Source organism: Aotus nancymaae, unplaced genomic scaffold, assembly GCF_030222135.1.
Source record: "Aotus nancymaae isolate 86718 unplaced genomic scaffold, 86718_ANA_hifiasm-v0.15.2.pri h1tg000057l, whole genome shotgun sequence".
In the NCBI taxonomy this organism is placed as follows: Eukaryota; Metazoa; Chordata; class Mammalia; order Primates; family Aotidae; genus Aotus; species Aotus nancymaae.
In genome coordinates this window covers 71,004,970-71,018,022 of record NW_026988471.1, presented here as the reverse complement: position 1 = coordinate 71,018,022, position 13,053 = coordinate 71,004,970, and the positions used below count along the sequence as shown (strand labels likewise).

The following is a 13,053-nucleotide window of genomic DNA, read 5'->3' as shown; positions in this document are numbered from 1 at the left end:
CTTGTTACAAATTTCTAATTTTATCGCGTTACAATCAGAAAATGTTGTCTGTGGTATTGTTACTTACTGAAATTTATTAAAGTTTTCTTCATGGCTTGTTACATGGTCAATTTTAGTAAAAGTACCACAGTTGTAGCCTTTATTTTCAGGCTATTAGGTTAAATCAGGTTACTTATCATGCCAAGCCTTCTAAAACCTCTGACTTTTTTTTTCTTTTTTTGAAAGAGTCTTGCCCTGTTGCCCATGCTGGAGTGCAGTGATGCTATCTTGGTTCACTAAAACCTCCACCTCCCAGGTTCAAGCGATTCTCCTGTCTCAGCCTCCTGAGTAGCTCAGATTACAGGCTTGCGCCACCACGCCTGGCTAATTTTTGTATTTTTAGTAGAGATGGGGTTTCACTATGTTGACCAGGCTGGTCTCAACTTCCTGACCTCAAGTGATCTGCACACGTTGGCCTCCCAGAGTGCTGGGATTACAGACGTGAGCCACCACGCCAGGCCTCCTCCCTAACATTTTTGTCTCCTTGATCTGACGTGAACTGAAAGAAGGGAATTAAATCTCCCCCTACCAACCAGTGTGTTTCTATTGCTTCTTATATCTCCTGTAAGTTGTTTTTTGTAAGTATTGATGTTATATTATTTAGCATATATTCTCATAACTGTCTTATCTTGGAATTGTACCATTTAGCATTATAAAGTGTCATCCTCTGTCTCATTTAAGAACCTGAATATTCTCTCATCTAATATTAAGATTACGACTTCTGCTGTCATTTCATTTGCATTTGCCTGGTACACATTTTCCTAATCTTATTTTCAAACTTTATATATCTTTTTATTTGAGAGTTAGATTTTGCTTTGAAATCTGATTTAAATGTTTTAATTAATAAATGACTGCTGCAACGTGTATTGACGTGACAGATATGTTTAGTCTTGTTTTTACATTTATTTTATAATTATATATCATGTAATATATTTATACCTTATTTCCTCATTTCATAGGTTCTTTTTTTTTTTAATCTTTGACTGCATGGTCCATTTTCTGTATGTGGAGAGGAGGGCTGTGGTGCATGTGTGCAGTTCTGACAGCTGAGATGACCTCAGCTTCTGTTCTAGTATTATTATACATTTACATATTCTGATAATACTTAGCCCTTTGTGTCTTTAGGCATAGTATTTATAAGGTCCCTACTGTAGCAATAATAAAATAATCCAATTTTATCTCCCTCTTTCTCCCTATTACCCAGTTTTAGACAACAATATCTTCCTTAACATTTACCTTTATACCTTTTGCCTGTAACCTGCTTCTATGCCTATTATGTGACTTGCCAATTTCAAATAATATCTGTCCACTATATTTATTTTATCATATGGCAATCAGTGTCCTTACTGTATATTCCATACTCTTTTGTCTTTCTCCACCTAATTTTTGTCAGTTTTATCATTTCTACATTTTCAGTATATATGATATTTACATTCTTATCTATTACCTTAACCCTTCCATTTGTTTTCATTTTGGTTCTAGGGTAAAATATGACCATATTCGGTCTTTTTTTTTTTTTTTTTGGAGACAAAGTGTTGCTCTATTATCCAGGCTAGAGTGCAATGGTGCAATCATAGCTCACTACAGCCTCGAACTACAACTAGTCCTTGTGTTGCGGTTTCTTTTTTTTTTTTTTTTTTTTTTTGAGACAGAATCTCACTCTGTCACCAGGCTGGAGTGCAGTGGTGCGATCTCGGGTCACTGCAACCTCCGCCTCCCGGATTCAAGTGATTCTCCTGCCTCAGCCTCCCAAGTAGCTGGGACTACAGGTACATGCCACCATGCCCAGCTAATTTTTGTATTTTTTTAGTAGAGACAGAGTTTCACCATGTTGGCCAGTATGGTCTCAATCTCTTGACCTCATGATCCACCTGCTGGGTGTAATTCCAAAGTGCCAGGATCACAAGCGTGAGCCACCCTGCCTGGCCCTCTGTGTGGTTTCTCCGGTTAACTTCCCAGTTAGCCAAAGTTCATCCCCTAGGAGTTCCCTCAAGACAGGCTGATTGGAACCATATTACCCTAGTTCCTGAATATGTGTAACTGATTATCTGTAGCCTTTATGCTTGCAGGGCAGCTTGGCTGAACATATAATCCTCAGGTCACCCTGTCTTTCCTTGATGATCTTATATTGGTGTTTTATTGTCTTTGGATATTGAATGCTGTTGTGAAAAAAATAGAAGCCACTTTGATTTAGATCCTATTTTAAATGACTTAATGTTGCTTTTTTCTCTTCAAGGTGTGGGAAGGAGGTATGACCCAAAGAATTATTTCTATATCTCTAAAGTATGATAATTTTATTAGAATATGTCTCAGATTGACCAATCTTCATCAATGTTTCCTGACACACTACGAACTTTTTCAATATGTATATTCAACTATTTTATTTCAGTAAGGTTTTATTAAACCATTTTTTTTTTAATTTTTTACTATTTTTGCTGTCTTCCTCAGAGACTCCAATTATGCAAATGTTAGGTCTTCTTTCCCTGACTTCTGTCGTTTTTTCTTTGTTCCTTTATAACTTTTTCATTATTTCCATTTTCATTTGCTTACTTTTATAGTGTTTTCCATGTGGCCATTCTGCTCTTTGTCCTTCCAACTTCACATTTTTATCTCTTTCTTTCCTGAGTCCTGCCAGTGCAAATTATCACTCATCTCATCATCTCTTGACTTCTTTCATTTCTATTTTGCATTCTGACTGTCCCATTTCTAAAAAGAAGTTCACAGCAACACATTTCATGTCATCTGCTCCTTGGCAAAATTTTTCAAGTAGGTATATGTCCTCTTCTATTGGTAAGTTTTAATTTTGATTTTCTTTTTTGCAGAATTTTTGAATTCATGCTACACCATTTTTAAAAATTATTTCTCGCTAAATGAGTTGGATTTTCCTAGACCAGCTACTTCCTTTGTTCCCACCACAGAGGCAGACTGCTTCCTGCAAATATGGCTCATTTGTGTAATTCTCATGTAGCTCCATCTCTGCTTCTCTGAATAAAACCAGGTATAAGAGGTTTCTGTCATCAGCCTCCACCTGTCTCCAAAGTTTCCATATCCACAGTTGTAAACAAAGAATGTAACATTTATATTTCATGGTGAAATCTCACTTTCAGGAACTGTATTTTGAAACTACTATGAAAATTTTCAAACACACACAAAAGTAAAGAGAATAGATAATAAATCCCCATGTACCCACCACCTGTCTTAAATAATTATCAACATTCTTCCATTAGAAAGTATATTTCTGTTAGGGCTCTCTGAGATCTGCTACTGCTCTGGTAGCAGATCTCTCATTATTCTGCATGTATCTTCTATTCACTTACTGCTGAGTGGCCTCTAACCAGTTTCAGTTGTCTTTGAGCAGCCCTTACATATATTTTGAAATCTGTGGCTTCTATTTGTTTCCAACTTTTCTGAAAATGGATTTTGTGGGTTTGAATGATTTCCAAGAGAAAAGAGGAAAAATGCTGACTTATGCAGCCATGTTCATACTGGAAGTCTCAATAAAATAGTTTTTAAGTTTCTAAGCAGTTGAACTTTTTGTTTAAACTTTTGTTATTAATTTCTCATTTTATTGCATTATAATCGTCTTGTCTGATTTCTGCTTTTAGTAACTTATTACAAAACTAATATGTGATCAAATTTTGTTAAGTATTCTCTGAGCATTGGAAAAAATGTATTCTCCATTTTTTATTATTTTTATTCTCTATTTTAAAGCTATAACTTTAACTTCATGTAGCTTAAAAAGCAGTTACCTGTTATTCAGATTTTTTATCTTCTTATTTGTCTGCTTGCTCAGTTAAGGAAAAAGGTGTAATGAAATAATTTCTGTCATTTTGTGCTTTTATCTGTGTGAGATATTAGTTTATATATTCTTATCCATTTTTGCTTTAAGTATTTCTAAGCTTTACTATTCTATCCATAAAAATTTGAGTCTTTTCATTGAGATGTACATCTTTTATTTACATAAAACATTCTGTTTTGTTTCCTTTGCTCTTTTACTTTAAATTGGTTTCCTTTTGTTTACACTTAACTTGTTTGCTAAAATATTGTTTCCAAAATATTTATTTTTTAGCCATTCTAAGTTGTACTATCTTAGATGTGTCTTTTAAAGACAGTACAATGAATTTTGACTTTTGATACAGTCTAAGAGTCCTTATCATTTAATAGGGGAGTTTAATCCATTTTTATTAATTAGGAACATTAAGATGTTTTATTATTTTTCTTCTATATGTTTCTATGACTTCTGTTTTTAATGCTTTCTGGTTGTGTCTTTTGTTCCTATATTTTTCTGTTTAGATTATGAGTTGTTTCGTCCCCCTATGCTAGCGATTTCTAAAATCTGTTTTCCTGTACCCACGGTGTCCTCCATTCTCTCCATAACGTGGCAGGCTATTTTTCAAAAACCCATATTGGTGGTGGTGGCTTTCTTCCATTTACTTAACCTTAAAGAACCAGTGTCTCTTCCAGGTCTAGTTTCCCCCTAGAAATAGTTTGAACGCATTTTGCTTTGGACAGCCTATTTTCACTTGGATGCTGTCAGAGACCTCCTCGGAGAGGTCAAGCGGGAGGGCTGGGTGCCAGTTCAGCATCCGCACCTGAGGGAGCAGCAAGGGGCCAGGGCCATGGGCCACCCTGGCAGGAGTCCTCATTCTTGCTTGGGTTGTCTGACTTTTTGGCAAGGCCACAGGACCACATGCCAGACCTAATGTGTCAGACCTTCTTCCTGGTACACAAATAGTTCTGTCTCTTTGCCCAACCTCACACACCCAACTACCAAATCAAGGAAGAACTTGCTGCCTGAGGATCGCGGCTGCTACTGCCTGTGCCTCATCACTGAGCAGCCACGTCTCCAGGCACAATTCACCAGGCAGGCCCATAGAGCAGAGACAACTTTTGCTGCCTGATGAAACTGCCTTCCAGAATGCCTAGCACAGGCTCTGCACCAACAGAACCACCTGAGAGCCCAGGCCACCCGCTACCCCAATAAGCTTCAACTCACTCTCATCTAGTCTCCTTCAAAGGGCTCTTGGGGACATTCCTATGTGTCTAACAGCCTGTGCCTATCTCTCATTTTCTCCTCTCCAAGCCTGGGAGGTCATTGCGGGGTACAGAGTCTACCCCATTTATAATCCAGATAGTAGTGTTGCCAGATTTAGTAAGTGAAAATACACAATTCCTAGTTAAATCTGAATTTCAAGTAAATGATACAGAAGGGAAACAGGGAAGTACTGCTTAGAGGGGGGTCCCTGGCAAGGGCTCCACCCCCGGGCCTGTGCCCAGAGACCTAGGGGAGAACAGGCATTTCTGTTTTCCTGCCCAAATGTTGTATTTCCCAAGACCATCCTGGCCTGCCACTTCCCCATCCTGTGCCTGTAAAAACCCTGAGACCCTAGCAGGCAGAGACACAAGTGGCTGGCCATGGAGAGGAACACACTAGCAGAAGCACACACGGACAGCGGGATGTCGAAAAGAATGCACTGGCATAGGAGCACACCAACAGGCCCCAGCAGGCTGGCAGGCCATCAACCAGCAGAACAATGCAGTGTTTGGTTGGGGTGGTGGGAGGAGAGTCCAGGCTGCTGAGCAGCCCGACTCCAGGGGAAAACCACCTTCCCACTCCATCTCCCTTCTTGCTCCACTCAATAAAACCTTGCACTCATTCTCCAAGCCCACATGTGATCCAATTCTTTCAGTACACCCAAGCAAGAAACCCCGGGATACAGAAAGCCCTCTGCCTTTGCAATAACACAAGAGCTGACTAACATAAGCTGCCTACCGACAGCTAAGCTGAAAGGGCACCCTGTAACACACAGCCACTGGGGCTTCAGCTGTAAACACTCACCCCTGGACACTGCTGTGGGGGTGGAGCCCCACAACCTGCTCTGCTGTATGTTCCCCTAGAGGTTTGAGCAGCGGGCACTGAAGAAGCAAGCTCCATCCCCACTGCATGCCCTGTGAGGGGAATAGGGAACTTTTCCTGTTTCATAAACAATAATTTTTAAATAAATATGCCCTGTGCAATATTTGAAGCATGCTTATATTTTAAAAAGCTACTCATTGTTAATCAGAAATTCAAATGTGACTGGGCATCCTGAATTTTAACTGGCAACCCTAGCCAGGAGACCATGCTACTCCTTTAAGGAGTAATTTCAGAGTCACCTCTGATTATCTTCTTAAAAAGTAGCCTACTTTTTCAAAGCATAATTATATTTGTATAATTTCCTCAAAATACCACAATTCGGCTGACTCATTTCTGGTATTTTCCACAGAAACAGGGTTTCCCGTATTTTCAGATTTGTAGGTAATTTTCTGGCCCAAATGCAGGAGTCGGGAGTCAGGGGTACATTCCCAAGCTGACTTTCTTTTTATTTTAACACAAATTTTCTATTACAGAAAAGTTCAAATAACACTGGAAGACACAGAATAAGACAACAAATCCCTGTATACCCATCTCCAAGCTTCAACCATTTTCAATGTCATGCAATATTAATAATGTTGACTATTTTGAAAATTGGTCAGGGGGCCACCCACAACATCTAGCTTGCTCCCTGATTTTAGGGGAGCTGGGGGCATGTTAACGCAGATCATTTCACCTCTAAACACTTTGGTACTTGGTTACCCCAGCCCACACTCACTTCTGGCTGTAAATCGGTGGGTGGCTTTCTCACCCAGCTGGTCCAGCAGCATTCATCAACCCCAGACACTGAATGAGGAGACAAATGTAAATGGAGCTACTGCACGAGCTCTATTCCTGTTGTGTCTACCACTGCCCAGCACATGCACGCAGTGACTATCAGACTGAAGAGAGGCCTCACCTTCAGGGTATCGAAATCCTTCTCCAAGTAGGAGCCGCACTTTTCCCTCTCCCCTATGGAGGCAAAGAATTTGCTCCACCAATCGATGAACTCTTCTTCCTAAGAGAAAGTGGGTAGAAAGAGACCATTTCAGAAACAGGACTAGCCTAGTAGGGTCCTGCAGAGTTGGAAATCCTCCCTCTGCTGCTGGCTGCTCTGGACCACAAGGTTTTCCTAAGGGTGATTTTGGGGGAGCAGAGAGAGGAAACCTCCGCCTCTCCAGGGGCCAAAGGCTGTGCAGACTGAAGAAGAGGAGTCAGCATTTGGTTGGTGTTGAGAGGCGGAGGCTGTAGCCCTGGCTCTGCCCCGCAAGCATGTATGTTTCTGTCAAACTCTCAGGCCTCCCTTTTCCTTTCTGTTAAATGGGCATAATCAACTTGGTACCTCCTGTATCCGAGGGACATGGCACACTGAGGCCAAAATCAGAGGGTACATAGCGTCGCTCTTTGGGCAAAAATGTCAGTAATGTATTCTTTATGAATAAAATGCAGTAGACCCAGGAAAATTCAGACCCAAAAGAGTTTTATGTATTCTGCCTATTTGCCTCCCTACCCAGGCAATAAAGGAAGCATTGGAAATCAGCACTCAGCCTCCCCAGGGTCAAATCAAGGCAGAGTCCCTGAAAATCAACAAACACTAAGTGCCCTTTATTCCAAAGACCCTGCCAAATGTGAAGTATTAGGTGAGAAGAAAGGAAGCATGTGACAGCACCTTTTCTGTGTGACAACCGCATCCTTCCTCCACCACTCCCATTTGCAGGAAAAGATGGACAGGCCTGTTGTGGCAAGTCCTGACCGCCCCACCTTTTAACTCCTCCTGTACGTGGTGTGTCTGCAGGCCCTCTTAGCTCTGGTGTCTAGAATATTCCTTCAGCTGTGTCTTGTCTTGGAGGGTGGCATGTCCTGTCACCTGGAGGGTCCGTAAGCTCCCTGAAGGTGGGATGGTCAGTCCCCCGCAAAAGCCCACCCAGGTCCAGCACTCAGTCTGCACCCATCTGTACCATTAGAGCTCATCCAGTTTGGTGGGAAGACCCAAGGACATGGCCTCAGGACTCATTCTGGAGCTTGCTTTCCTCCTCTGCATGAGATAGGCTAGAAGATCTCCCAGTAGCCTGTTCTAATTCTATAGTGGGAGCTGAACATCTATCACAGAGTTTCTGAAATGCTGGTGACCCCTTTCAAACTAAAGTCAAGTGCCCTGAGCGCTGGCTTACTAAGGGTGAACACAAGCTGGAGCCCGGCCAAGGGTTCCTGAACAGGCATCCTGGGGAGAGGGTAGGATGAGGTTCTCGAGTCTCCACTCATCCTGGAAGTGTGGTCCTAACACCCTTTGTGTGGCCAGGTGGTCTCCAGACACACCACGCAGGGAACGTGCACCAGAGTGAGGCTGAATCTGCAGCCAGACCCTACCAGACTCACTTACCCGGAGGGTCTTCTGCAGCCAGGAGAGAGGAGACAAGGTCAGGCGGGTAGGGCACAGTGTGGCAGAGCTTTCTGACTTGTAACTACTCTAGAAAAAGTCAGCTTAAAACAAGGCAGACCCAAGCCTTGATGTCTGAAGTTCAATTTAAAGGAAAAGATGCTATGGGTGACACACATATACAGATATACATATCAAACTCACACAATGACCCACACACAGAAGAACTGACTTACGGTCATGTCCAAGGGAGATGTGTATGCTGAAACACACATATACCCCCACAGAAACACACAGAGGCACACACCAGCACACAGGCAAATGTGGACACTTAGGCAGAAATGGTTAGAATGGAACCCAATTTAGCTGTTGAGTTCTCCTAAATCTTTATTTTTCTTTCCTAGTCCAAATACTTAAAGGTTTGAGTTTATAACTCGGGCTCAGAGTCAGGCACAGACAGACAACCAACCAGTGAGTACTGTACAAAGAAAAGACAGGAACATGAATTGTGGGAAAGGTATTACACTTTCCTCAATCCTGAATAACCAAGTAAATTTCCAAAAGAGTCGGAGAGACAGTCTGAATAATACCATAAACAATGACAACTAAATAGACAAATATTATGTACACTAAAAACAGAATATATACCTTCTTTCCCAGCACCTTTGGAGCACTTAGAAAAAAAAATAAAAAGCCACAAAGCAAATCTCAGTAAAGTCCCAGAAATGAAACCCCTATCAGTCATCTTTTCTGACCATACTGCAATAAAACTAGAAATTAATGAGAAATTTTAAATAAAATATCAACCTTTTGGAGATTTAAAGGAATATGCTTAAAGCCCTCCGGGGTCAAAGAGAAAACCAAAACTAAAATTTCAGATACTCAGGAAATACCAATAATATGATCTATATGTCCCAAAATGTATGGGCTATGGCTAAGCCTGTATTCAAAAAAAAAAAAAAAAAATTAACTTAAGTGTTTTTGCTTTTATACAAAAAGAATGAAAATCAATTACCTGATAATTCAAGAAACTGGAAAGAATAGAAAGACCAAAGAAAATTGTAAATAGGAATGAATATATTAGAAAGGAGAATATTACAATTGATAAACCCCAGAGCAAGATTTCAAAAGACCTTTAAAATAGATAAGGATTTTTCAAATCTAATTTTTAAAAGTAGATATACCATTAGGAATGAGAAAAATCAAATAAAAACACATTATAGTAGAAAATGAAATTATTAAGAGGTTTATGAGGCTAAGCCCAATGACAAAATCTTAGAAAATGTAGATAAAGTGAATGATTTTCCAGAAAAATAAAAATTGCCAAAGTTGATTCAAAAGTAGTAGAAAACATGAAGAGATCAATAACCTTAAAAGAAAAGGGGCTGGGCACGGTGGCTGATGCCTGTAACTCCAGCACCTTAGGAGGCCAAGGCAGGCAGATCACAAGGGTCAGGAGATCGAGACCATCCTGGCCAACATGGTAAAACCCTGTCTCTACTAAGATATAAAACATTAGCCGTGTGTGGTGGCACACACCTGTATCCCAACTACTCATGAGGCTGAGGTAGGGGAATCCCTTGAACCCCGGAGGCAGAGGTTGCAGTGAGCCAAGATCAAGCCACTATACTCCCGCCTGGCGACAGAGCAAGACTCCGTCTCAAAAAAAAAAAGAAAAAAAAGAAAAAAAAGAAAGTGGAAAAGATCTCAATGAACTACTTCCACAAAAAGACATGAGGCCAAGACCATTTCTTTGGGGGAAAATTCTATGAGTGAGTGTTTCAAAGATTAAATCATTGTTTGTTCCACAGCATAGAAAAAGATGAAAATTTTTTCCATTTGTTTTATGAAGTAAAGCTTAACAAAGCGGCATACACACACATGGATTAATCTCATTCCTGAAGAGAGACATAAAGATCCTAAATAAAACACTGAAGAACAGATGGCAGCAGTCAGTCTGGCCTGTCAAGCTGGGTTATTCCAGAATACAAGAGTGGCTCAGCATCAGTGAGTCAGGAGACAAAACTCACAGGATCACCTGCAGCAGAGGTTTGAAAACTATGGCCTACTGGCTGGTCACCTAGTTTTGTAATTTAAATATCAATATCTTCCATAGCAGCTTTTCAGATATGATTGCAGAGCTGAGTCATTGCAACAAAGACCTTATGTCCCCCAAGCCTAAAACATTTACTACCTGGCCCTTTAAGAAAGAATTTGTCAACCCCTGGTTTATAAGATGCAAAACAAAAACAAAAAAGGAGGTTTAAGAGGTTAGAATTTCTCATTTATTCCCGAATGAACCTCTCTGTGAATTAAGAATAAAAGAAGTTTCTTGGCATTATAAAGAATATTTTAAAGCAATATTCAGCATCGTGTTTGACAGTATCAGGCTTTCTCCTGTCTGGGCTTTTGCACATATAGGTCCCTCTGCCGATAATTTTCATGTGACATAGTCATCAAGAAGCAGTAAAGCAGGGTGGGTGAGAGCCAGAACCCAGAAGCTAGACTGCCAGTGTTCAAATCTTGCCACGCTCAGTGGAGTGACACTGGGTCACTACTTAACCTCTCTTGGAGTCAATTATCTGTAATGGAAAACTAATAGTATCAATTTGACAGTTATTGTGAGGAATAAATGAGTCAATATATATAAGTGCTCCGAACTGTGCCTAGCACATAAATGCAATGTAAGTGTTTATTGCTATTACTGAGAGTAGTAATATTGCTGTTGTTGCATGGACCTCGTTAGCTTCTTGGCCAAGGGCTAATCTCCTACAAACTGCTGGTGGGGCACGGATGGTCACAGTCATTCCAGAAGGCAAACTGGCTGCACGTTTCCATAGCCTAAAAAAGCGTGCACTTTGACACAGCAATCTTATTCTAGAATTCTATCCAAAGAAAGTAATCATGGATATACATAAAGATTTTACTTCATTTAAAACAATGAAACATTGGAAACAACTTAAGTATCCAACAATAAGGAATTGTTTGGATAAACTGTACATCCATATGATTAAACATTATACAACCTAAAAATGATGCTGGAAAAATATTTGCTGACATGAAAAGTTACTCCAACTGATGAGATTTATAAAGCATTAAAAAATAATGTGATCTCATTTTAACAAAAGGACTAAACCCCAGATGATCATAGTGGTTACTTCTGAATGGTAAAATTTTACATGTTTTATCCGTTTTATTTTGTGTATAACTCAAAAATTTCTAATTTTTCATTGTATGTAAGTATCCCTTGCATAACTTTAAAAATTAAAAAATTTTAAATAACAACAGCAAGATGCTTCAAAAGACACTACCAATAAAGTAAAAAGACAACTCACAGAATGGGAGAAAATATTTGCAAATCAGCCACGCGCAGTGGCTCACACCTGTAATACTAGCACTTTAGGAGGCTGAGGCAGGTGGATCACCTGAGGTCAGGAGTTCGAGAACAGCCTGACCAATATGGCGAAACCCCATCTCTACTAAAAATATAAAAACTAGCTAGGCATGGTGGCAGGTGCCTGTAATCCCACTATGCAGGAGGCTGAGGAAGGAGAATCACTTGAACCCAAGAGGTGGAGGTTGCAGTGAGCCGAGATCACACCACTGCACTCCAGGCTGTGCAACAGGAATCAGACCCCATCTCAAAAAAAATTGCAAATTATATGTTTGATAAGGGATTTGTATCCAGAATATACATAGAACTCACAACTCAATAATAAAAAGACAAATCACCCAATTTTAAAATGGGCAATGGATTTAAGTTGACATTCCTCCAGAGAAGATGCACAAATGGCCAACAGCACATGGAAAGATGCTCAGCATCATGAGACATCAGGGAAATGCAAATCAACACCACGATGAGAAATCACTTCACACCTGCCAGAACGGCTATCATCACAGAGTCAGATAATACGTGTTCATTAAGATATGGAGAAACTGGAACCCTTGTACACTGCTGGTGAGGATATAAAATGCTGCAGGCACTTTGAAAAACAGTTTGGCAGTTCCTCAAAACATTAAACATGGAGTTGCCATGTGGCCTAGCAATTCCATTGCTAGGTATATATCCAAGAGAAAGGAAAACTTATGTCTACACAGAAACTTGTACATAAATGTTCAAAGCAACATTATTCATAATAGTCAAAAGGTGGAAAGACCCAGATATGAATCAACTGATGAATGGATAAAAAAATGCGATATATCCTTGCACTAGCACATTATTTGGTAATAAAAGGGAATGAAGAACTGATACATGTTATGACATAGATGAACCTAGAAAACCTTATGCTAAGTGAAAGAAGTTAATCACAAAAGACCACATATTGTAGGAATCCATTTCTATGAAGCTCCAGAATAGGCAAATATATAGAAACAAAAAATATTTAGTGGTTGCCAGGGACTGGGATTGGGAGGGACTGCTCACTACTTAACCTCTCTACCACTCAATTTATCTAATCTGTAATGGAAAAATTATAGTATTAATTTGACAGTTATTGTGAAGAATAAATGCTCTTCAGTACTGGGTTTTGTTTTTGGTTTTTTTTGGTAGTGATGAGGATATTCTAAAATGGATTCCAGTCATGGTTGCACAACTCTGTTAATATACTAAAAACCATTAAATTGTACACTTTAAATAAGAACCTATATTTACATGATTAGCTCAATAAAGTTGCTAAAATTAAAAGAACAAATGATCAAATACAAGCATACAGCATCAAACAAAAGAATAAAAGCAGGAATCTCA

General features: G+C 39.8%; 1 protein-coding gene across 17 annotated transcripts in view; it reads right to left on the bottom strand.

The window, feature by feature from the left end:
- DYSF (dysferlin) overlaps nt 1-13,053 on the bottom strand; it is a 235,298-nt gene that overhangs the window by 37,535 nt on the left and 184,710 nt on the right. For all 17 annotated transcript variants that reach the window (XM_012475624.3, XM_012475622.3, XM_012475629.3 and 14 more), the window contains one exon: nt 6,852-6,950. In XM_012475624.3, coding sequence (XP_012331047.2) covers nt 6,852-6,950 — 99 coding nt within the window. The remainder of the gene's footprint in view (nt 1-6,851; nt 6,951-13,053) is intronic.